Source organism: Aethina tumida, chromosome 4, assembly GCF_024364675.1.
Source record: "Aethina tumida isolate Nest 87 chromosome 4, icAetTumi1.1, whole genome shotgun sequence".
Lineage (NCBI taxonomy): Eukaryota > Metazoa > Arthropoda > Insecta > Coleoptera > Nitidulidae > Aethina > Aethina tumida.
Window position 1 is genome coordinate 4,752,134 of NC_065438.1, and position 27,695 is coordinate 4,779,828.

General features: G+C 30.6%; 1 protein-coding gene and 1 long non-coding RNA gene across 4 annotated transcripts in view; one reads left to right on the forward strand and one right to left on the reverse strand.

The window, feature by feature from the left end:
* LOC109603085 (netrin receptor UNC5C-like) overlaps positions 1-27,695 on the forward strand; it is a 191,123-nt gene that overhangs the window by 24,357 nt on the left and 139,071 nt on the right. For all 3 annotated transcript variants that reach the window (XM_049965827.1, XM_049965829.1, XM_049965828.1), the window contains one exon: positions 16,516-16,727. In XM_049965827.1, coding sequence (XP_049821784.1) covers positions 16,637-16,727 — 91 coding nt within the window. In that variant the 5' untranslated portion in view covers positions 16,516-16,636. The remainder of the gene's footprint in view (positions 1-16,515; positions 16,728-27,695) is intronic.
* On the reverse strand, positions 13,099-24,283 carry LOC126265235 (uncharacterized). Its single transcript, XR_007547775.1, has 3 exons — positions 24,214-24,283; positions 24,000-24,159; positions 13,099-13,281 (listed from the first exon to the last, which is right to left on the reverse strand). It is a non-coding gene; the product is annotated as an uncharacterized LOC126265235 (long non-coding RNA).

Sequence of the window (27,695 nt, forward strand, 5' to 3'; positions counted from 1 at the left end):
TAAAAAATGAAAAGTTTATGTAAAGTAACTTTAACAGTTTTAACTAACTTGGTTTAGATTTATTATGTTAATTATGTGGTGTTTAGACCACACAAAACAGTTAAATATCTTTAAAACGATCAAATATAATTAAAAACTGAAATGATTTCTTAAATCTACAGGATTTTTATATATAAAACTTCGTTGAAAATACTTTGAAGCTGTGTGATAATTAAATAATGTAAGAGAGAGACATTCTTGTTGATTACGTAGTTTTTACACGTCACAAACAATGAAATAATTTTAATACGCTCAAAATTATTAAAAATTGAAATAATTTCTAAAATCTACAAGATTTTTTATATATAAAACCTCATTTAAAATACTTTGAAGCTGCATATTAAGTAAATAATGTAAGGGAGAGACAAGAGAGTATTCCTGTTGATTTTGAAGTTTTTACACGACACAAGCAGTGAAATAACTTTAAAACGGCCAAATATAATTAAAAACTGAAATGATTTATAAAATCTACAAGATTTTTTATATATAAAACTTCATTTAAAATACTTTGAAGCTGCATGTTAAGTAAATAATGTAAGGGAGAGACAAGAGAGTATTCCTGTTGATTATATAGTTTTTACACGATACAAACATTGAAATAACTTTAAAACGGCCAAATATAATTAAAAACTGAAATGATTTCTAAAATCTACAACATTTCTTATATATAAATCCTCATTTAAAATACTTTGAAGCTGCATGTTAAGTAAATGATGTAAGGGAGAGACAAGAGAGTATTCCTGGTGATTATGTAGTTTTACACGACGCAAACAGTGAAATAACTTTAAAAGGGCCAAATATAATTAAAAACTGAAATGATTTCTAAAATCTACAAGATTTCTTATATATAAAACCTAATTTAAAATACTTTGAAGCTGCATATTAAGTAAATAATGTAAGGGAGAGACAAGAGAGTATTCCTGTTGATTATGTAGTTTTTACACGACACAAACAGTGAAATAACTTTAAAACGGCCAAATATAATTAAAAACTGAAATGATTTCTAAAATCTACAACATTTCTTATATATAAATCCTCATTTAAAATACTTTGAAGCTGCATGTTAAGTAAATGATGTAAGGGAGAAACAAGAGACTATTCCTGTTGATTATGTGAGTATTTACACGACACAAACAGTGAAATAACTTTAAAACGGCCAAATATAATTAAAAACTGAAATGATTTCTAAAATCTACAAGATTTCTTATATATAAAACCTAATTTAAAATACTTTGAAGCTGCATATTAAGTAAATAATGTAAGGGAGAGACAAGAGAGTATTCCTGTTGATTATGAAGTTTTTACACGACACAAGCAGTCAAATAACTTTAAAACGGCCAAATATAATTAAAAACTGAAATGATTTCTAAAATCTACAACATTTCTTATATATAAATCCTCATTTAAAATACTTTGAAGCTGCATGTTAAGTAAATGATGTGAGGGAGAAACAAGAGACTATTCCTGGTGATTATGTAGTTTTTACACGACGCAAACAGTGAAATAAACTTTATAACGGCCAAATATAATTAAAAACTGAAATGATTTCTAAAATCTACAAGATTTTTTATATATAAAACTTCATTTAAAATACTGTGAAGCTGCATGTTAAGTAAATAATGTAAGGGAGAGACAAGAGAGTATTCCTGATTATTATGTAGTTTTTACACGATACAAACAGTGAAATAACTTTTAAACGGCCAAATATAATTAAAAACTGAAATGATTTCTAAAATCTATAAGATTTCTTTTATATAAAACCACATTTAAAATACTTTGAAGTTGCATATTAAGTAAATAATGTAAGGGAGAGACAAGAGAGTATTCCTGTTGATTATGTAGTTTTTACACGACATATACTTTAAAATGATCACACATAATTAAAAATTGGAATAATTTCTAAAAACTTCAGTTAAAACACACACCGTTACATTCATGTTAAGAGATTGTATTACAAAACTTCTGTAACTTTGTAAAAACTTACAAGATTCAAAATCATATAAGAAATTTATTGATTGACACTTACACAAAACAGTTTCTAGTGTTAAAAACCGTTGATTTTGCAGAATCTGCGATACAGAACAAAGAAAACGGGAAAATAAACAAACACGTGTTATTTCCTTTGATTCGATATCGGTATATAGATTTGCTGGGGCGTTTCGGAGTCGAGAGCAGGTAGTTTTAAAATGGGGGTCCCGTCCCACCGAGATGAATAGGCAGTCCCACAATCGGTGCATTCACATAACGACTTTTAAATCTATTCTTCCATGAAGAGATAAGTACTTTTTAGGCCCTCCGGTTCTTATCACCGGGGGTTATAATTTAATAAACTTTCATTTTCACCTTTTAAATTACCTCGGGACCGTCTGAAAAAAGCCACTTGGTAAATTATTTGATGACGTGATTGTGCTACTGTCACATCCATTTTCTGTTATCTGATAATTTGGTTAAATATTACGGTTGTTGGGGTGTAAATATTTTCTTTGGGGATGTGATTTTTAAGTACCTGTCTTGCTGAAAGGCCTGTGCCTACTTATTGTTTTTGATCTAGCACTCTTCACGTCCAACATCTTCGGATGTTAATGAGCAACTCAGTGGCACACACCAAATATGGACTAGTAGTTAACGGTGTTCTTTTGTACACGATTGATATTTTCTTTAATCTTCCGCTCTGTTTTTAATGACTGTGAATTAGTTCTGGTAATTCATGAGTTTGGAACAGGCGGAGAATTACAACTTTGAATTTGCATGTACGACTTGATTAAATTTAATGGTCAGAGAGCAGTAAATAGTGATTTTATCGGGTTTGCACACAGGGGGGGCTGGTTCTAATCGCCACGCCACTAAGTTACATCCCCCCATCCCCGATTGCAAATTAATGAAAACGCATTTCCACCAACAACAAAAAAGAAAACAGTCCAACAACCGCATAATTAACGAAGAAAACAACAAAAGAGAAATGCCGGTCACACAAATCGTATATGATTAACATAAAATTATAGAACAAAAATGAATCACGCGCGAGCCCGGGTTCCAATCAAGATATGTCAAACACTCGAGACCGGAGCCCCGTCAGGATGCACAAACACACTTGTAGTGTTTTTATTTTCTCTGAACTTGTTTCAAGACCGAGTTTGTTTTCCGAATGTCATCAATAAGACGGTCGGTGCCGTAGACGCAGACACAATTCACATTTTCGTTCGGGGGGTTGACGGTACCCCGCAGCGACACCCGAAACCTTACCCCGAAACGGGCAACGCAAAATGGATTTCTCAGACGAACGTATAAACATTTAAATATTCTTGATTCGTTCCTTTAGATGCAGTTCTCTGAAACAATTCCGGGAAGTTAAATAAAACACAACGGTTTTAAAGTTTAACATGTGAAAGCCAGTTCTTAAACAAGCTGGGCGGTTTAAATGTTAATCTCTATTTAAAATTAATCGTACAAAGGATTAAATATGACTTTCTGAACTAAGTTAATGTTAGTTTAAGAATTGGTATGAACAATTTAGGTAAAATTATTAAGTTATTTTACTTATTTCTTTTTTTTAATGGTTGACATTAGTCAAAGAGTGATTCTCTTGTCTCTCCCTTATATTATTTACTTATCATGCGGCTTCAAAGTATTTTAAATGAGGTTTTATATATAAGAACTCTTGCAGATTTTAGAAATCATTTCAGTTTTTAATTACATTTGGCCCTTTTAAAGTTTTTTCACTGTTTGTGTCGTGTAAAAACTACATAATCAACAGGAATACTCTCTTGTCTCTCCCTTACATTATTTACTTAACATGCAGCTTCAAAGTATTTTAAATGAGGTTTTACATATAAGAAATCTTGTAGATTTTAGAAATCATTTCAGTTTTTAATTATATTTGGTTATTTTAAAGTTATTTCAATGTTTGTATTGTGTAAAAACTACATAATCAACAGGAATACTCTCTTGTCTCTCCCTTACATTATTTACTTAACATGCAGCTTCAAAGTATTTTAAATGAGGTTTTATATATAAGAAATCTTGTAGATTTTAGAAATCATTTCAGGTTTTAATTATATTTGGCTATTTTAAAGTTATTTCAATGTTTGTATTGTGTAAAAACTACATAATCAACAGGAATACTCTCTTGTCTCTCCCTTACATTATTTACTTAACATTCAACTTCAAAGTATTTTAAATGAGGTTTTATATATAAGAAATCTTGTAGATTTTAGAAATCATTTCAGTTTTTAATTATATTTGGCCGTTTTAAAGTTATTTCAATGTTTGTATTGTGTAAAAACTACATAATCAACAGGAATACTCTCTTGTCTCTCCCTTACATTATTTACTTAAGATGCAGCTTCAAAGTATTTTAAATGAGGTTTTATATATAAGAAATCTTGTAGATTTTAGAAATCATTTCAGTTTTTAATTATATTTGGCCGTTTTAAAGTTATTTCAATGTTTGTATTGTGTAAAAACTACATAATCAACAGGAATACTCTCTTGTCTCTCCCTTACATTATTTACTTAACATGCAGCTTCAAAGTATTTTAAATGAGGTTTTATATATAAGAAATCTTGTAGATTTTAGAAATCATTTCAGTTTTTAATTATATTTGGCCGTTTTAAAGTTATTTCACTGTTTGTGTCGTGTAGAAACTCATAATTAATAGGAATACTATCTTGTCTCTCCCTTACATTACTTACTTAACATGCAGCTTCAAAGTATTTTAAATGAGGTTTTATATATAAGAAATCTTGTAGATTTTAGAAATCATTTCAGTTTTTAATTATATTTGGCTATTTTAAAGTTATTTCAATGTTGTTTGTATTGTGTAAAAACTACATAATCAACAGGAATACTCTCTTGTCTCTCCCTTACATTATTTACTTAACATGCAGCTTCAAAGTATTTTAAATGAGGTTTTATATATAAGAAATCTTGTAGATTTTAGAAATCATTTCAGTTTTTAATTATATTTGGCTATTTTAAAGTTATTTCAATGTTTGTATTGTGTAAAAACTACATAATCAACAGGAATACTCTCTTGTCTCTCCCTTACATTATTTACTTAACATGCAGCTTCAAAGTATTTTAAATGAGGTTTTATATATAAGAAATCTTGTAGATTTTAGAAATCATTTCAGTTTTTAATTATATTTGGCCGTTTTAAAGTTATTTCAATGTTTGTATTGTGTAAAAACTACATAATCAACAGGAATACTCTCTTGTCTCTCCCTTACATTATTTACTTAACATGCAGCTTCAAAGTATTTTAAATGAGGTTTTATATATAAGAAATCTTGTAGATTTTAGAAATCATTTCAGTTTTTAATTATATTTGGCCGTTTTAAAGTTATTTCAATGTTTGTATTGTGTAAAAACTACATAATCAACAGGAATACTCTCTTGTCTCTCCCTTACATTATTTACTTAACATGCAGCTTCAAAGTATTTTAAATGAGGTTTTATATATAAGAAATCTTGTAGATTTTAGAAATCATTTCAGTTTTTAATTATATTTGGCCGTTTTAAAGTTATTTCAATGTTGTTTGTATTGTGTAAAAACTACATAATCAACAGGAATACTCTCTTGTCTCTCCCTTACATTATTTACTTAACATGCAGCTTCAAAGTATTTTAAATGAGGTTTTATATATAAGAAATCTTGTAGATTTTAGAAATCATTTCAGTTTTTAATTATATTTGGCCGTTTTAAAGTTATTTCACTGTTTGTGTCGTGTAGAAACTCATAATTAATAGGAATACTCTCTTGTCTCTCCCTTACATTACTTACTTAACATGCAGCTTCAAAGTATTTTAAATGAGGTTTTATATATAGGAAATCTTGTAGATTTTAGAAATCATTTCAATTTTTAATTATATTCGGCCGTTTTAAAGTTATCTCACTGTTTGTGTCTAAAACTGCATAATCAACAGGAATACTCTATTAAATTTATGGCTCGATAATTGCAAGTATGACCTGGAAATGTAGAAAGAGTTTCTAAAATGACCATTTGGTGGTTTGTTTCTTCTAGGTCTCAGGGTGATTCACTGCGGTTTTAAAAGAGTATTAAAACGTGCACATTACTAGTGGACGTTACTTACAAACCACAAAACAATGTACATATTTGCATATAAATTCTGGGAAGTATTGCTTGCGAAATAGTTTATGTGAAAACCGAAACCACAACCGATTGCATTTAATCCTCACACTGAACAACTGTCCAGTAGTTGAAAGAAGCCGCGCCATCTGGGAAGTCGTTCAAGATAATTTCCAGTATCAATTTCATAGACATGCACGTTTTTATCTCTTCATCTTACTAAATTCGCTTAAGTAGTTGATACCACGGACATAAACCAGAACCGGAGGTTATGCGTCTCACTTCCGATTAATGAAGAGTCATTGGCGTGGACGGTTCGCCTCTCTTTAGTAATTTTTCGTGGCGATCGACCATCGCCGGCCGTCCAAACGTAAAAATGCGGTTGCCTTATTGTTTTTCTCACAGCTGGACGCCATGAAATATTAAGCAATCAACGTCGGCCGTGAGCGACGACCGATGCATAAATAAAACGGTAATATAAATCAAATTATTAATAATATCCATAAATCGCGGCCGCAGGAAAACAACCGACCGGCATTTTTCACGATTGACATTAAAAAGTAACGCGATATTTTGTGGATGATGTACCGGTAACACTATCCACACACCAAGTCTGTTGTCTAGACTACAGGACCGTAACCGAAAGACCCTAAGGCGCCCCACAAATGAAAACTACAACAGTCGGTTTTTACTGCCGCGACGAAGATGTTTTGGGCGTTCTTGGGGGGTTGCAACGGAAGACAATAGGCGTACGTCTATTTTTATCGTTGCCTCAGGAAACTGACTTCTGCCAGCTCTATTTGTGTGTTCCAATTCCGTTGTTTTTTAACACGCGATGTTAAGGGGCTCGAGGGAGCCTTCTGTAACAATTGTAGGAAATTTGATCAACAATTTGGGATGGTCTGTGAAATTTATTGGCTGAGCAGAAAAACAACAGTCACAACTTCGGGTTTACAATATTAAAAACTCTTGTTAATGCACTTAAATAAGAATTTATGATGGAGGACAAAAAAGAACGAACACAAACATATGTTTTTTTTTTAACAACTCTAAAGTTTGACAGACTAACAACTAAGTTAAGTGTTAAGTTAAATGTGACTTCTTTAACTATTATGAGAACACTTAAAATTAAGATTTTTTTTTTCGTTTTTATTAATAACAATAAATAAAGACCTTTCAACAAAATCCAAAATTATTTGTTTCTTCGTGTTTTCCACTTTTTTAACGACATAAACAGTGAAATAACTTTAAAACGGCCAAATATAATTAAAAACTGAAATGGTTTCTAAAATCTGCAAGATTTTCTATATACAAAACTTCATTTAAAATACTTCGAAGCTGCATGTTAAGTAAATAATGTAAGGGAGAGACAAGAGAGTATTCCTGTTGATTATGTAGTTTTTACACGACACAAACAGTGAAATAACTTTAAAACGGCCAAATATAATTAAAAACTGAAATGGTTTCTAAAATCTACAAGATTTTTTATATAAAAAACTTCATTTAAAATACTTCGAAGCTGCATGTTAAGTAAATAATGTAAGGGAGAGACAAGGGAGAATTCCTGTTGATTATGCAGTTTTTATACAACACAAACGGTGAAATAACTTTAAAACGGCCAAATATAATTAAAAAATGAAATGATTTCTAAAATCTACAAGATTTTTCATATATAAAAATTCATTTAGAATACTTTGAAGCTGCGTATTAAGTAAATAATGTAAGGGAGAGACAAGAGAGTATTCCTGTTGATTATGTAGTTTTTACACGACACAAACAGTGAAATAACTTTAAAACGGCCAAATATAATTAAAAACTGAAATGATTTCTAAAATCTACAAGATTTTTCATATATAAAACTTCATTTAAAATACTTTGAAGCTGCGTGTTAAGAAAATAATGTAAGGGAGAGACAAGAGAGTATTCCTTTTGAAACAACTGTTCAGTAGGTGAACATTTACTGGTTCTAAAAGACTTTACAGTTGGTAAAGTGGTAATTTTTGAAACTCTAAACTCCTTCGACATATCCAGGTCATAATTACAGGTGCGGATCATTACAGAAACTGATCCTAAATAATTGAATCATAATTTTAATGGACGAGCTAGTCTCCAAGACATGAAAACTTTTACAACTTGGCTGGCTTCACCACTAACGCCATAAACGTACCGTTTCTTCTTTTTCACCGTCTCGTGTGTTTGAGCTCCTATATCAACAATTAATTATTAGCAGCTAATAAAGTGTAAATAACACCGCACCGCCAGCAATAAAGTATTACGAACCCCATGCCGATGGTATTTCATCCAGGCCTCATTAGTTACCATGTTACGAACTGGATCAGTTAAAACTTTCTAATTATAATTGCCCATAAAATTGATTATCTCGGCTGTTCTCACGAGTGCCGATACAAAGATGCAACGCTGTACATGTTAGATTTTATCTTGGCCCTATAAATAATCAAAGACGATATTTTTTACGTGTTACATCAAGCTTCGTTGTAAACATATAAGGACAATTGTTGTTGTTGTTGTGGGAAAAACGGGTAGTAATCATCATAAATACGAGTTTCCCAGGTAAAAAACAAGGGCGCCACATTTGTTAACAGTGGGGGACCTCTTTGACAAGTTTATGCGCATGGATGACCCTTGTCTGAGCTTCAACCCATGTGAAACCCATCGATTTTTTCGGCGACATATGTTTAAACCACAAACTTCGAGGAAATTAACAACTTTGATTTATTTAATTTAAGCGATGAAACTTTGGGTGCACTTATGAAGTGAAATAATAATAAAATTTACAAACAAAAGTGAAAGACCGGGTTCGGAAAGCACTTGTCCGTGGCACTTGTCCGTCCCACGCAGGTAAGAAGAGGTTGTCGACCAACACCAATAAATTTATTGATTTTAGAAACAAGAATATGTAATATTTAAAGCAGTGGTAGATAAATAGCCTAAAGATAAGCGATTGATTGATATGCAGTGATAAATCTCTGGTTATTTACCGGCCAGATTCCCCAACATAACTCGTGGCACCAGCTACGATGTGGTCGCATGTGCCCAACTGCATGGGCATTATTAATATCGAATTTGCATATAAAAATATCGAATAGAATTGTAAATTACATATTGTTTCCTCTTACAAAAATAACGTGCGGACGTTCAACGTACTGATTAACTATTGTTTGAACGAAACCCGTTTTCCTTATATTCTTTATTGTTTCAGCGGGGATTGTGGGCTTTATTTAAATATATGTGGAAACGGAATATCAACGTTTCACTTCAACTTATTTTCTGATTGTAATTACGTTGATTTAAGGTGGTCATGACTCATTGTTTTACATAACTAATGTTTGTCTCCCAACGGACTTTACTGAAGACTATTTAACACTTGTGTAACTGACAAAAATTATGTAATTTGTGTTTGCCGCGTGGATGTTACGTACAAATAATAAAATAGTGTTAACCAGTAATTTTATTTTGATTTTTCAACGGTCTCCACCTATTTTTGGCTATAAAAAAATCGAAAAAAGAAATTTTTTTCATATAATTTTAATATTCTAATAAATTTTTCTTATACTATATGCATAATTTTTTTCAAAAAGTTAACCAACAATAGCACATTTTCACACAAAAAAAAAAATTGCCGATAACTTAATTTTTCAATTTTTTATGAATTGTTGAAAATTTGACAATTTTTATGTCATGCACTTATTTATTTATTTTTTTTACTTTTTTTGGATTTTAATAACACTGATTTTTGAGGTTTTTTCTGTATTTTTTTTTATATTTTATGTTTATTTTATTTCATAAATTGCCCAAAATATTAATTAATAATTAAAAAAAAGAAATAAAAACTTAACCTAATATAACATAACCTAACCTAAATTAACATATTTTTTCTGAAAGTTTTTCAAAAATAGAATTATTTTTTATGGATTGTTTAAAATTTAAGAATTTTTATGTTATGAATCACTTATTTTAAAAAAAAAAAATTTATAACGTTTTTCAGAAAGTTTATCAAAAACTGAATATTTTCAATAAACATATATATATATATATATATATATATAGAATTTTTTTTTCAATTTGTTTTTATTGTTTACTTTTAATAATTCGTTTAATTTTGTAATTTGTAACAATTTTTTTTTGTTGAAAAAACTTTTTAATGTGTATTTTACTAACTTTTCTTATCAAAAGAAAACAGAATTTAAACTTTTTGGATTTTTTTTAATTCCTTGATCTATCATATTTGATTATTTTTATTAATTTATTGTATATTTTTCAGTTTAGTTTTTTTTTTAAATTCCTTGATTTGTCCTTATTGGTTATTTTTAATAATTTAATTATCTCAATTTTGTAATTTTTAATAAAAGTTTCCCTTTTTTCTTGAAAAAAAAAAATAGAAATTTTTTAATAATTTTTTTTATTTAAATATTTTAATTTTGAACTTTTTGACAAAATTTCCAATTAAATAAATTATATATATATATATATATATATATATATATATATATATATATATATATATATATATATCAATAACATATTTATTTCAATTTTTTATAAATTTTATTTTTATTTTTTTCAAAAAGTTCATCAAAAATAGTACATTTTAAAAAAAAAATGTCGATAACGTAATTTTTCAATTTTTTTTGGATTTTTGAAAATTTAACAATAATTTAACACATTCTTTTAATCAAAAATAAATTTTAATTTTAAATAACACTGATTTTTGAGGTTTTTTCTTGAAACTTTTATGAATTTTCTTTATACTGTATATCTAGTTTATTTCATAAATTCCTCAACATTAGACTATTTAAAAAAAGAATTAAAAAGCTAACCTAACTTATTTTTTTCAGAAAGTTTATCAAAAATAGAATATTTTCAAAATTAATTTTGGATTTTAATAACACTGATTTTTGAGGTTTTTTTCTGTTGTATGCTAATTTTATTTCATAAATTTCTCAAAATAGAATATTAAAAAAAAGGAAATAAAAACCTAACCTAACATAACATAACCTAACCTAAATTAACCTATTTTTTCTGAAAATTTTTCAAAAAAAAAAAAATAAATAAATAAATAATTAGCTTTAAATTTTTTTTAAAACTGTATGGCTATTTTATTTCATAAATATATTAAAAAAAAAGAAATTAAAACCTAACCTAACATAATCTAACCTAACATAACCTAACCTAACCTATTTTTTTCAGAAAGGTTATCAAAAATAAAATATTTAAAAAAAGTCAATAACGTAATTTTTCAATTTTTTATAAATTATTGAAAATTTTGTTATGTAATGGAGTCTCTGGATCAGATTTCTAAGAAGTAGTTTCAAAATTTTGATAAGAAGATCTCAGAGACATGTAATGAGTGTTGTCTCTGAACCAGATTGATCTCTTCAGTATTTCCAAAAAAAGTAGTATGAGCTAAACGAATGAATATAAATTTGAACGTCAAATATTCAATACAGTGAAGCTTTTGGTGAAAAGCTCGGGGGGCCCCTAGACAGCACAGAATCGATATGCAAATAAAAACGCCGGTCGATTTTAATTGCTACTTAAACTCGGTTTGCGGGCACTTTCACCATAAATCTTGTCCTGTGCCAATGTCCGATCGATAATTCCTTTTTCGGGTCCTACCATGTAGGTACGTTTGTCAACCGATTCCGACATCTCATTGTCTGCGTTTTCGGTGCCCGGCAATTCATTGCCCGCCTATGACAAGGCCTTTTGTGGCGGCCAATAAAAAATGATTAAAAATAAATGCGCAGGTAGAAAAACCAGAAACGCATCCCCGGGAGTGAGTGGCCAGTCAAAATAGTTGCCCGCTTTAATGGTTGTTTATAAACTGTCAATTAGAGGAGCGTCTTCATTATGTTCCTTTAGTTTTTAGTTGTCCGTTGAATGAAAGAGGTCAGGAGATTAAGTGATTCAATTTTGGGATGTCAAAGGACGTCTTAAATTTATTTTATCTATCAATTACATGCCTCGTTATTAATCCCAAACAAAATTTCTTCTTCGGCCTTTACACTACAAGATAAGATTCGTCTCAGTCGTCCAGATAAAAATAGGACCAATTAAATAAGATTAGCCCAGTCACAACAAGAAACAAAGTCAAAATAATTAAAAATATTTCCAAGTCCCCCTTTTGTAATAATATTTAAGAGGAGCCACGTGAAAATGCAAAACAAAAGTTGCCCCGACGTCGTTATAGAAATGTGCAATAAAGCTGAATTTAAATTTCACGCTCGTTAAATGTTTTAATTATGTTCAGTCGGGATTTACAAAGCTACACTTCTTATTTTCATTCTGGAATTGTCAACAGCTGTTCCGGCTTAAAATTTATTTAAATACGTGACTTATGTTCGTCCTGACATAATAACCGGGTTAACATTGTAATTAATGCAGTGATGATTTTTAAAATGCCCGACCAAAAATATTCGTCAAAACAAGTTCCCCGAACGCAGTAATTAAATTGAATATGGCTGATTATTGTCTTTGGTCTTTACAATTATAAGTTTTTTTATTATTATTTCCACGACTGTCGTAATAAAATGATAACCTATTATAATACAATGGCTGTATTGTGAAGTGTAGCCAAAGGCTATCTCCAGTATTCGCCATTCGGTTTAAATACCATCGATAAATAAAAAAAAGTCCCTGAATCCAGTATACACAGCCTCCGCATTTATTCAATTTTTTATCTAGGATCTACATAATTGTACGCGTAATATTGTTCTCATGTTGAGATTAATTATCAGTTAATAGTTTATACTATTAACGTTTACAACCGTACCAAATCCGTATCGACCATAAAATCAGTTTTGTTTTGATGGCCAACCCTTGGTTCCACTAACCCCATTATTTCTCTGTGCTATAATAATGGTTGGATATAATGGAGGACCCTTCATATTTACTCTGTATGTGTGTTTATTTGGGTAGATTCAGGACTTTATGTCGAATAAAATGGTTTTATTAGTTGTGGGGCTTGAGGCAATTAGGTTAGGTGGTGAGTGTGACAGATGGATAAATCAAATTTTGGATTATATTTATTGGATCAAGTTTTGAATTTCTGAGGGACACACCTAAAGTTATTAAATATTGAGTGTACTCACATTTATTTAGATCTACATTAGAATAGAACTCCTTGGCCTCCTGAAAAAAATAAAATAATGAAAAAATACCTTTTTGCAGATAAATAAATTAAATTTTTATTATGTCTAATCAATTTTTGAATGTTTTTAAGAGATTAGAAGCATTCCAAGAGGTCTTGTCACCTTAATGTTATTAAATAATGAATAGAAACACTTCTATTTATTTAAATTTATATTGGAAAAAGAAGACATACCTTCCATCTCAAAAGAAGTTCCACACAACTGAATAAATCTAATATACTTTTTAAAAAAATAATGAAAAATACCTTTTTTACAGTTAGATAAATTAAATTTTTATAATGTCTAATCAATTTTTGAATGTCTTTAAGAGTTTAGAAGTATTCAAAGGGACTTGTCACCTTAATGTTATTAAATAATGAATAGAAATACTTCTATTTATTTAAATTTATATTGGAAAAGGAAGACAAACCTTCCACCTTAAAAGAAGTTTGACACAACTGAATAAATCCAATATACTTTTTAAAAAAATAATGAAAAAATATCTTTTTTACAGATAGATAAATTAAATTTTTATTATGTCTAATCAATTTTTGAATGTCTTTAAGAGATTAGAAGTATTCAAAGAGGTCCTGTCACCTTAATGTTATTAGATAATGAATAGAAACACTTCTATTTATTTAAATTTATATTGGAAAAGGAAGACATATCTTCCATCTTAAAAGAAGTTTCACACAACTGAATAAATCCAATATACTTTTTAAAAAAATAATAAAAAAATATCTTTTTTATAGATAGATAAATTAAATTTTTATTATGTCTAATCAATTTTTGAATGTCTTTAAGAGATTAGAAGTATTCAAAGAGGTCCTGTCACCTTAATGTTATTAGATAATGAATAGAAACACTTCTATTTATTTAAATTTACATTGCAAAAGGAAGACATACCTTCCATCTTAAAAGAAGTTTCACACAACTGAATAAATCCAATATACTTTTTAAAAAAATAATAAAAAAATATCTTTTTTATAGATAGATAAATTAAATTTTTATTATGTCTAATCAATTTTTGAATGTCTTTAAGAGATTAGAAGTATTCAAAGAGGTCCTGACACCATAATGTTATTAGATAATGAATAGAAACACTTCTATTTATTTAAATTTACATTGGAAAAGGAAGACATACCTTCCATCTTAAAAGAAGTTTCACACAGCTGAATAAATCCAATATACTTTTTAAAAAAATAATGAAAAAAATACCTTTTTTACAGATACATAAATTAAATTTTTATTATGTCTAATCAGTTTATGAATGTCTTTAAGAGATTAGAAGTATTCAAGGAGGTCTTGTCACCGTAATGTTATTAAATAATGAATAGAAACACTTCTATTTATTTAAATTTATTTTGGAAAACAAAGACATACCTTCCACCTTAAAAGAAGCTTCACAAAATTAAATACATCTAATATACTTTTTAAAAAAATGAAGAAAAAATACCTCGTTTACAAATGGATATATCAAATTTTTATTAAGTGTAATCAATTTTTATTGTCTAATCAATTTTTGAATGTTTTTAAGAGATTAGAAGTATTCAGAGAGGTTTTGCCATCTTAATGTTATTAAATAATGAATAGAAATACTTCCATCTTAAAAGAAGTTTCACAAAACCAAATAGAAAGTAAAGCTACTAAATCATATGTATAAATAAAGCAAGAAGTCCTTGTCGCTTTAATAAAAGTTCCACCTATTTTCTGTTTACAAATAAGGTGGTCTAACCACTATAAAATCAAAAATACCTCTTCTTGAATTGATGGTGTGTTTTTATCAACAACCTGGAGTATTTGATCAGTTGACTTTACCGTTTGGGCTCTTTAACAGCTGTACAGACATAAATCCTACCTTTCGCAAATAAGCCACAACATTGAAAAACACCCCATCCTCACCCGAAAGATCCGTTCCACAGAGGAAGACGTCTAGCTACATTAAAAAGCACTTAACCGCTCACTATTCTAAAAGGTTTCTGTTACCCGATGGACATAAATATATGATAGGTTCGTTAAAAACATGTGTCGAGTTTTTGGGGCAGACCCCACGGCCCATTTACAAAACTTTGGCCTTATTACTTAATGCTTTTATATTTGCTTTAAACACGTGATAATTGCCTCGGAATGGTTCGAGACTAATGGACGGGACCGATAACTCTGCCAAAGTGAAAAGATTACATTATGGAACTTACGATTTTAACACCGACTTTTTTTCAACTTAATGAGATTTATTACTTTGTTCTCGCTTAACGTTGTTCACGTTGTCTTTTGTTTGGGAGGGCAAAGGCTGAGACAAGAGCTGCGTTATTAATTATGGCGTGTGTGATATTATAATCAATAGTGCAAACAGTTGGTTTAATTATTTACCATAAAATAATATTGATTTATTACCTGTAATCTAATATTGGAACAATTAGTTTGATGAAAGGTAGCCCATACATCAAGCTTATGTGCAGCTCGGTCCAGCGCCGTTATTAAACAGTATTAGTCTTAATTGTTGTGATTAATTGGTACTGGTTAATTCATTAGGTAATACCCATTTATTGCAGAATTAATAAAGCAACGAGATACGTTATTTAAACACTAGGGTAGCAAAAAAACTTAGCTCCAGATGTGACTGAAACTGAAACATAAAATCCCAATATTTCAGCCTCTCCCCCCGATGCTCTTGACATCCCGAACTTTCCGAGACAGTTGTATTTTTTTAAGCCGGTAGATAAGTAATTGTTCCGCGTCTTCGTAGACATAAATAAACCAAAACATTTTTCACGGGGGCGAAATCGTCGACAGCCAGACTATATAACACGAGTTTATATGTGTAATACATCTTATTCCGGGCCCAAAAGCATTTATTCAAAATGAACAACATCAATCATAGGCACGACAGTCGGTGCACCCCGAAAATTTTATTCATTTGGTGTTTTTGTTGCGGATTAAAAAAGGCGTCACTTACGGTGACATGTGACAATCAAAACGGGGACCTGGGGAGAAGTCAAAAGGGTTCCTTTCATGCCTCTGGATGTAGCAATAATTGTAATGATTAAAATACTAACGTAAGGTCTTGAATGTGACCAGACACGAAGCGTGAGTAACGAGATAATCCTACCGAAAATTGAACAGCTGAAACACACTTTCAGCATTCCCTCCCGGGACCGTGCCAATCTTTTATTCGCCCTCCACAGTTACGTACACCGATCAGGCACTAAACTCGTTTCTATGTTTTCTGTTGCAGATTAAAAACGTAAAAAGGAAACATCTAATAAGGACGAAGTGAGATGTGACAGCGGCAGCGAAAACGATGCGGTGCTTCTGATGTTTGTGCTCCCCCTCGCGCTACTCACCCCAAAGTTACTATGGAGTCGCAGCCCCAGTCAGGATGTTATAGTCTGTCACTCACACTTCTAATATTGGCGTCGGTGTTGGGCACAGTTCGCGCCAATCAAGGTTTGTGCAAATAGGATTAAGTGCAGTAATTAAGGACAAACAACGGCGGTGGACTCTAATTGAATGCTCCACGTCATTTGCAATGAGGGATGATTTCAGTCAAAGGTCGATTTTTGGCTGTACATCCAAATCTAAATCCATTTCCCTTTGTTGGAGTCACTTTCAAGAAGGGCTTCAATTACAGTCCAACTGTTAAGTTATATTATTACTTTTTAAGAAGGAATTACATTCATGATTTTTATTTGAATAAATTGTGAATTTATACACAAATTATAAGTTACACATAATAAACTTTCCCACTAATTTAAATGTATAATTATGTACAAAACAAAAAAAGTTTTGCTGCTGGCCCCGAAGAAAAAAGAAAATAATAACAGCCTGAAATACAATCACTGCTCAATAATAAGGTTGAAGACCAGAAATGAAAAATAGCCAGTTTCTGACAGTATATCATGAATTTTTACCGCCATCCAATATTGAGTATTGAATTATTGACGACCTCCGATGCATAAATATTTTGGTATCAGATGCCTTCGCATCTCGCCAACATAAACCAAATATGCAAAACATCCGTCGGTACAAATTACGTCGAAGTATATGCCCACATAACACGATATTAACCAATGATAATAATTTACATGGGAAACATCGCAACGGCGGCGTTAAACTTTCGTGAGCACCTTTACAGATCATTTTAAAAAAGTCACTATTTTCAGGATAATATGTGGCCGGATCGTCTTCATTTGCATTTTTATTACGAAACGGCTGTACATTAAATCGCGGTCTAAACAAAAGACTTGCACGGACAAAAGGAAAAAACACGGAACATTAGCAGACTTGAATTTTAATTTAGAAATAAAAAAATATTCCGACAACCATTTAGTAGTGGGAGATACAATGCGGGGCCCTCGTTTTGTATGCCTTTTTTTTTCGCTGGATGCCCTCCGCCGTGTTCATTATGGCGTACTGTTTTAAAGCGTCGCGTTTATACAAAAATTGCGTGAGAAACATTAAGGAATTAAAGACAATGAGAATTAACTCTTCCACAGAAGTAAACTTTGCTGCCGGAGTAATTAACATGATAAATAAATTTTAGCTGTATTTGCATCAAAAGATTGTAATTTACGTGGCTTACACGTCCGGGGGTGCTTCCACCCTTCGGGCACTTTAACAATGATACACTGCTCCAACAAATTACCCACCTATAATTTTGTAAATAAATCTAGAAATTATAAAAATTATATATAAATATATTTATTTGTTTGGTGTGGTACGTTAATTTCTCGGAGCAGTGTATTTTCCACTTCGGGGAAATCTGCCTGTTAGAAAAGACTTCATGCAATATTTAACCTTCTGGGGAGGTTTCCTTCGGAACACTGAATGCATTATTTCTTCTTTATGCATTCGCCCAGTCAATAACCCATTTTCCCTGGGAGATTTTAAATCTAAGGGAAGTCCCAGACGCCGTATGCAGCACAAATTGTCCCCGTAAAACGGGAACAGTTAGACAATTGTATCGTCCGTAAATATGTGTGGAAACACTTGAGGTTTGTCAAAGAGCTTTCGTACCATTTTGCAGCATAAAAGGGAACAATGAAATGTGAAAGAAGCAAGAAAAAGGCCATACCGAAGTGTAAACACTTCACCTCATTGTTCGTGTGATAACGTTTTATATTTTGCTGTTGTCAAACGTAGCAGGAAACGTACACAATAAATAATTCGTGCTATTTGAAAATTCACCAGACACCGACAACGATGGTACAGTTAATTAAAGGCTGAAATCCGCGTAACCGTGGCAACATGCAACGGCTCGCCATACCTTGCAATTGAACCTGTCAATCCTGGCCCAAAACAAGCATCAAAAAACCACCCCCCATCGCCGCCGCCTACTTAATAGATCTATCAGCGTGTGAATAACATTAAAACAATCGGACCGGCGTGAACGCGTCGCATGTTCCGCCATGTGTCGTCGCCGAGTGAGGGCTTTATGGCCATTGTCCGAAATGTAAGGATTTCCACACGCTCCATCACTGGAAGCGCCGATTTCCGTCACGGTTCAGATGTTTCCATGGGATTGGACGCGTCGCGACGCCCGCATACACCGATGCGCCCGTTACGATTCACCGACGGATATCAGTTTGCCCGTGTGTGGACGCCCCGATAAAACTCGGGATTCGAACTGTCGCACCAAACGTCGGGGTTAACTAGTGATTCGACGGGCAACTCCCTCGCAAACTGACAACATTAATTTATGGTGTTAACAAATTTTAACTACATATTACATCTTGAATAACAAACACATCTACTGTCTTGTAGGTGGCAGCACACTCAGAACGTTACTAGTAGGCAACCAACTTATCTAAATATTAGTAACCAATTATTACTATTAAGTCGTATTAATCGCAACAGATACTTCATGTTTTATTCCATTTCACCATTTCATCTACTGATAGCCTTCAAGAAAACTCCATGGTAACATGATTAACACACGTATATTTTTTAATTCTGAATAACAAATCTGTTGCCTTGTATATGGTAGCATATTCTATCAATAGACACTCAACTTATCTAAATATTAGTAAACAATTATAAATAAATTCATTACTATTAAGTCGCATTAACCACCACAGATATTTCTTGTTTGATTCCATTCCTCCTTCATCTACTGATAACTTCAAGAAACTTCCATGGTAATATGATTAACACACGTATATTTTATAATTCTCTATAAACAAATCTATTGTCTTGTAGATGGCAGCACATTGAGAACACTATCAATAGACAACCAACTTGTCCAAATATTAGTAATCAATTATAAATAAAAACAAGTCTTTCGACAACACTATTATTAAGTCCGAATTACATACGTCTACCACAGTGTACAGTTCTTGCTCTGTTCCGTTTCTCCTTCAATAATGATAGTTTCAAGAAGCCCCCATCGAAACATGATTAACACACGTATAATTTTGGGCTGTCGAAAAGCGTTTTCCTAAATTACTGCGGCATTTCCTCCCGCCGGTCCTAAAAATAATGCACTAATTGGTGCACAATTCTGTTCTGTGTAACGTTCCGTGTGTCGATAAGGAATACACGCGGACGTCCCCAAATTTATCATAAATTGCCCCGTAATTGGTTTAATAATATATGATGTCGTGATAAGTTCTTCTGTGGGTTGTGCACATGATACACGTGCCAGATAGTTGTTCTGGCTTTGAGGTTGGCCGCATTCGGACAACCCTTCCCGACGTCAAAGATTTGATTTTACTGGGGATGCTCCGTTCACTTATAATCGTGCATTTATAGAGATCGAAGTTCCCTTGACGTGTGCACTGGAATTGAATAAAAACTGTGTGCCAGATAAGGGATGTTGCCAGACATTTTTGGCGTCGTGTTTAAGATGTAACATATTTCACGGACACGTTTTGTTTACAGCGTTCCAAGCTGTCGTTGAGGTGGATATTCTCATATAGATGTAAATATTTTCGCACTTTGCACGACGTTTATTGAAATATTCGTTCTGCGAACACATGTTCGATGAAAGGAACATTTTCACAAGCGAATATATGAAGTCCGACGTGCCGTATTCTGACCCATAAAGGGCTTTTATATTCATAAGCTTTAATATCAGATAAATTTACATGGAAAAAAACGAAATTTACATATGTTTTGGGGAGAGAATGAGGTTCCGAGAGTCCAGAAAAGTGGATTATGTTTGGTGAATTTGATTTTTGATGGGAAACTCGCAGGATGTTATAAAGGTTTGGTCGACATTTTTATCTGTTTTGATCGCTTTATTTACATCTATTTTATTCAGGGGTCATTACAGATTTTCAGGAGTTGCCCATTCTTTACAATCAAATCAAAGATTGTAAACACATAAAACACAACTTTTAAGTATTTTGTTTACAACACTACCTTTTAGAAACTAAGCAGTATTTTATTATGTATTCCGGAGCGTGGATTATTTCCATTCATTTATTGCCAACGTTACAAGAAATTAACCAATAAAACCTTTTTATGTCTCTGTAAAATTGAATTTCACAATGCAAACACTAAAGTATAAACGAGTGTGGGCAGTTAAATTGTAGCAAAATTCTTCGCCAAATCAATAATCTATAAATACGGGGCCTTTTTCATGTTCCTTTGACATTTTATAGGTCCTTAATATCGACTCGATTATTTATAAGGCAGTAAAAACGTTCAATAAAATAATAAATACCTATGGAAGTCGCTCATTATAATCTAGTTTATGTATTTCATTGGCAGTAACTCTATTTTACTACTGATTTTTATGATGCTGCAGGTCAATGCGAGGAATATGTCTCCTTCCCGATGCTGCATACATTCAAAATGATCCTAAAATATTTAAAACCGATCAAGATGTGCCAAATTTATAGCCTGTTAATAAAAGATGGCGGCACATAAACTATTTCCAGGTAGGCAACACAACCTACCGCCAGTTGTCCCTCGTAGCATCGACACATGTGAATTTATACAGTTTTCTAAAATTATCATCGAATGTACCACCAACATCGTTCACCACTTCATAATATTTTTTTTTCTTTTTTTGGGCCGTATCAGATTTTATTGCATCGGTTTGGCTTTCTACCAGGGCATGTGTTACATTCTTGTAAACTAAGCCGGTGTTGTGAAATTCAACACTATTTTCACACCGTATTAGAGTGAAGGAAGATATTTCGTTTATGGCCGGCGTTGTAAATTTTAAAATTCGGGCCAGGTGTTCCGACGACGTGAAAAGGTTTCTGGTGAAATTATGAGTTTTATATAAACGAAAATAAATATACGGTTTGGGATTAATATGTTAATAAATCACGTAAACAATTAAGCGTAATTAATCCAGGCAATAATTATAACATTACCATTCTACAAAGACATATAATCATGTCACGTGTGTAATTTTTTCAGTCACCTTAATAATCATTTCACAATTTTAACGGCGAATTAAGCATAATATATTACCCATTTTCAGCATATCAATTATAATAATTGCATACTTCTTTCACATGATACATGCCTATTAAATGTTTTACATTCTTACACGCTTGAATAATGTCCGACATTGTGTACCATACTGTTTACGAAGTTAAATGGCTCAGCCTCTCGCCCGACATATCTTATCAATTCCCGTGTGATAACACGCCATGACCTATCTGTGTTTATGTTAATGATATCTCTGGTTTATTTTGATAAATTATCACAACATTGTGGGAGGGAATCGATCTTGTCAACGTATAATTGCCGGTGTAATTAACTAATATGTGCATGTCTGTCTGTTAATTGAAATTTTGGTTTCAAGAGATTGTTATCTATTTCTGTCAATAGGTGGAGACACGATTAATTACTTATTAATAGGCAACTCAGCTTGCACAGACCACAAATTAATATATTATACAATACGATAAATATCCTAGAAGGATTTTTGTCAATATCTGTTATTTATTCTTATCAATAGGTGGAGGCATGCTTATTTATTTAATAATAGGCAACAAAGCTTACACAAAATATATTGTACAATAAAAATATCCTAGTAGTAATCATTTTCAATTAAAACATCCATTTAATAACACAATCGTACATATTTAATGGAAAACACATCCAAACGCAAATTATAGAGAGAATCTTCCAGGATATCGCATGTCGGGTGTAATTACTGACCAACATTTTTTAATATAGATTGAAGTATTAATTTTTAAGCAGACATTAACTTTTTAAGTGTACATTTCTGTCCCATTCACTGCGCCTCGGTTTTAAGGTCTCATTCACTCCGGGCGGGCATAAAAAATTCAACGCTTGAGGAAAAATGGGGAACATCCCTTAATATAAATTAATAAAGGGGACGTTTAATAAAATATGACGGCGTGACACAAAGATTATGGAAAGATTGACGGATTGACGGGCTAGTTTTTCTAAAACTAGGAATTGTATATGTCAATAGTGGGGTGAAATTAATATTCAATTTGTAAATGGACCTATAATTGACATTAGTCAGTCCCCCAGCAATTTGGATATTTAATCCTATTTGCAGCAACCTTGATGTGGATGCAGCCAAACGTTTCAATAGTAGAGACAATTTGAACTAGCTGAAAGGGAGTAATGAAACACAGGGACTTTTCTATTGCTGCTAAAGTACAAAGTTCTACTAGAAAATTTTACTTTAAAAATATTATAAAGTAGTTTAAATCATCACTTCTTTAGTTATTATTTCCAATTTTACTTGTACATCCAAATATTAAATTAAATTTCTGAATTTAATAAAGTTTTTTCGTAGATTAGGGATTCTAGTAGTTTACATACAAAAAATTCTTTAAAAGAAGCATAATTCTACAATTTTTAAAGATTTATTATTTTTTGAATTGTTGGGGTCAACGATGAAGAATTTTTCCATTTTACTTGTTCTTAATAATGCATTGAATTATAATTACTGTACAAATCTATTATGTTTAGTTTGTTATGTGTGTCCATTTCGATTATTTGTAATTGCCCATAAATTTATTAGTACCTACTTAATATTCATATTAATGAATATTAATTTTTTATTGTCCAGGCGGTTAATTAAAAATTAATATATCTAATACCTAAAGCAGTGTCGTTGACGGCATAAAAACATAATTTAAATTTCAATTACACTTATCTTATTGCGGAAATCTTTGTGTTGACATACCCACAACAAATACTGAATATTAACTTATCATTACATTGATATGCAGAATAAATTACTTTCATTTAATAACGGTGCACACATTTGAAATACGTTTTTGTACTTTTGTCATCCAGGAAGTTTCGCTGATTGAGAAACTCCCTCATATATGTGCGACACGACTCCGCCACTCGTTTCCAGCCATTGTTCCATATTTTGCGTGTCGTACCGGCACATTGTTTTAAATAATTCGGTCTCCACAAGTTTAGATGGATGTCGGCGATAATGTCACGAACATTATGTAAAGCAGAGGAAACTGTTTGTAGTCTAAACTATTGTTAATTTCGTTATTCAATTAAAGCGATAAACCGTTTTGTACGTGAACGGCTTGAAATAATAAAATTATGGTTTGCGGTGGATTTAATCAGTAATTCCGACTGTTCGTTTGTGTCTGTCGCTTTGTTTTAATATAAGTTGCTTGGTGCATAATTTCCTTCATTATGTGACAACGAAATTGTGCACATTATTTTGGATTAACAACTGTAAGAAGGAATGTCAGATCTAACAGTTGGGCTGAAAGGCTAGCATAGAAAAAATACTTATTTCTAACGTACGTAGGACCCCCGGACTTATTTTGACACTTAAGTTTCTTTTTCTCACTTTTAGAAAGGCGTTGTTTCTTCTCCAATAGCATCTTCCACTTGTAACTTATTCTTATCTTTATCAGAGACACATTCCAATATTATATGTCTCTCTGCATCGGGGAGGACAAACCTATAACTCTTAATATTAGAAAATATTACGCAATTTATGTTGATAAATATTTACTCCTGTTTTATTTTACACACTTCAACATCTCCCATGTTTACAAACGTGAATTCTTATAGGTTAAGTGAGGTTATGTTATTGGTAAATGAGCATAGGGGAACTACTTTTGACATTACTTTTGAACTACTAAGAATTAAATGAACGAAAGTAAATATTAACAGACTCCGTAGCTGATGTTAAAAATTATTAAGAATTATGCATTTTTTATTGCATTAACATGGAAATCTAAAAATTCGTCAAAATTTTGCACATGAGGATGCAAAGGTATGTAACACTGTCAAGTAAAGAAACACTTTTAAAGTAAAAATTTATAACAACATGTTTATTTAAAATATAAGTCGTCAAAGGGACCAATCAAACATTTCTGGCTGAAACAAGGCTGTAAATCGTTACAATACAAAGTAATATTAGAACCAAGTTAATGTAGATTCTTTTGGTTTAATTTGGTGGACTCCTTTGTGAAGTTCAGGTCTCTTATGACTTCTTTCAATTTCAACTAATTAAAAGGTAAATGAATGGGTAATTCTTCTGAATACAGTGAACGTTTTACTCCTGAATTTAGAATAAAATATGATCATTTGTGTTTATTGTTTCCATGAATACTTTTGACATGTATTTATTAGACAAAAATGGCTTTCAGTGTGATGATTTCCTCCACATCATTAATACAAGAATCTTTAGGTATGGTCCACTGTCTCCAATGTTTCATTCAGCTCCTATTTCCCCACATGAACACCAAAGTAAGCTTAAAAGCTCTTTTCAGGAAGTCAATAATGGGTTTACTATTTTCTATGGATGTCATTGAGATTTAGTTCAGTACTTTCTTTATTTATATATTTTATAAAAATTAAATTCAGTTAGCATGAATCTCAAAAACCGGATGTGATAGATGAAGTTTGTTGGTATTTTTGGGATCAGCACATTAAAAATCCCCTAAATCAGTTGTTTCTTTTCCGGAACCAAAAAGGAAAAAACCATTTTGTTGGGCTGTGATATCCATCACAAATTGCCCGTATTTTTCTTGTCACGGGAACGGATGTCGTTCATTCCCTGCAAAAGGTTGCTCGTTGGACCGACAGACCTAATAATGCGTGTCAAATTTATGTCGTGTAATCCTTTTTAACGGCCAGAACGGCTCATAACTTGTTTAAGAATGCAATAATTCAATAAAAAAATGCGAGTCAGCTAAATTATTCGGAAAAAATGCGAAAATTGTTACGCATGTGACTGGAAATTTATTTTTTTTATCTGCGGCTAATCATCGGTAGCATTTCCTGCAATGGTGATACGCACTAATTGTAAAATATTGCTTTTCTTACCCGGCTCCGTCCAATTTGATGTTCAATTTACTGCTAATTTACGACGCAACTAATGAATCCACCTCTTCCTACTTGAACGTGCCGACAAACGAGCGACAGTGAAAAAGCTTGTGAAGCTTTGTAATTCACCGCACACCCGTGATTTGTCGACGAAAAATTAAATTATACATGTAATTAAGTAAATCGCGTGTTTTAATTCGAAACTCAATTTCGCCGAATCGAAAATCCACTATTTGCTTGTTTATGAATCGTGCAAAATTATTCACGTAGGTTTCAGATTAAATTACATCACAGAGGACGCAAAATTTAATGGAATATCGTTATTATTCGGATAAATTGTTGCACTGGATGCCGGACAAAAACTTTATTCGTAAATTAAATGTAAACATTTCAATGCCATATTTATTGCCTGGGAATTAATCATTGTTTTGTTGTTTCATGTAATTGTTATTGCAAAGAATTAATTAATTAAATGCCGAATTGTGACGCGGTGGTATCTCATTAAAAATTACACTCAATTATGCCGTTTCGCGGATTTAATGCAAAATTGAGGCTGGAATTGTAATGAGACGGGCCCATTATTTTATGCACGATCTCGATTTTAATAATGGAAAGTAATTAATTTTGTTTTCCTCAAAATTCTTTGTTTAATGACAAATTAACTATTATATCAACAATTTTACAATAAATATAATAAGTTTATTATTACTAAAATATCTCAAAAATGGCTGTGTTAATTAAAATTAATCAAGAGCACTTTTTTTATAAATATGTTTTATAAAACCAATTTTATTAAAAAGTAAAAAATATAAATAAAAAAAAAATTGGAATGGAATTTTTTATTTAACAGAATATTTCAATAAAAACAACTCAATGCATATTTTAAAATTTTGAATAAAAATCGTCAACAGTTAAATATTAATACAAATATTTTTATAGAAAAATGTCTATAAATTTATTTTTTATCCATCTATTTCACATTTTTGTACATTATGATTGATTTATTTAAAATTTGCAATAGTTTACTTCAGATATTTTATTTCTCAACAATTAAAATAACCATTAATTGAAATTTTAAACATTAAAAATTTCATATTTTTATTTAACTATAAACTAAAAATGTAAAATGATAATTTGTTCCATATATTTTAATTTTTATCCAGTATTTATCATTTAAAAATCACAATACGTATTTTTTTCTTATTTTATAATTGAAATTAATTAATCAAAAATTTATTCTGTTTATTAAAAATTATGATATTTAATATGTTTTAATTCTTTCTTATTTTGGGTAATTCAAATTTGAAAAGTATTAAATGAATTAATTAAGAAAAACAATTTTATGAAAATGCTTTTTTTGTTCTTATTTTGGACAATAAATTAATTAAAATTAATTAATCAAAAGTTTATTTAGTTTATTAAAAAATCGTGATATTTATAAAAGTGTTTTCTTATTTTGTACAATTAAAATTTTAAAAATATTAAATAATATTTAACAAAGTTAATTAAGTAAAACAATTTTATGAAAACGTTAAAAATATAAATATAAAAAAAATATTTTTGAATGGAATAATCTATTTTACAGAATATTTCAATAAAATTTAATTGATTAACAGTTAAATATTAAAAAATGTAGAAATATATTAATTGAAAATTTTAACATTAACTTCATAAATTTATTTCTTAACTATATATATATATATATATATATATATATATATATATATAATATTCAATTTTTTTTATATTTTCATTGGTGAATGAAATTTTTAGTAATCTAATATAAATAAATAGTTTATTTATAAAATAAAATATTAAAAGTTATATTATTATTATATATTTAATCCATCAATAAAAATAATATTATTTTATAACAAAATAAATAATGTTTTCGTCTCAAAATTTTTTATACGAAGTGTTAATAATAAAATATTAATTCTTATTGAAATATAATAATTATTTTGTAACAGATTTATATTTTTACTCAAAAATCATTAAAACATTCATAAATTTATTTATTAACTATAAAATGGAGATAAAATATAAATATGTTAAAGTAATTAATAAAACTTTATTGTTCACATATTTTTAAGTTATGGTTTTATGTAAATATCTACATTTTTGGTCAATATTTTAAATACAATATTAAAATATTATTTTTTA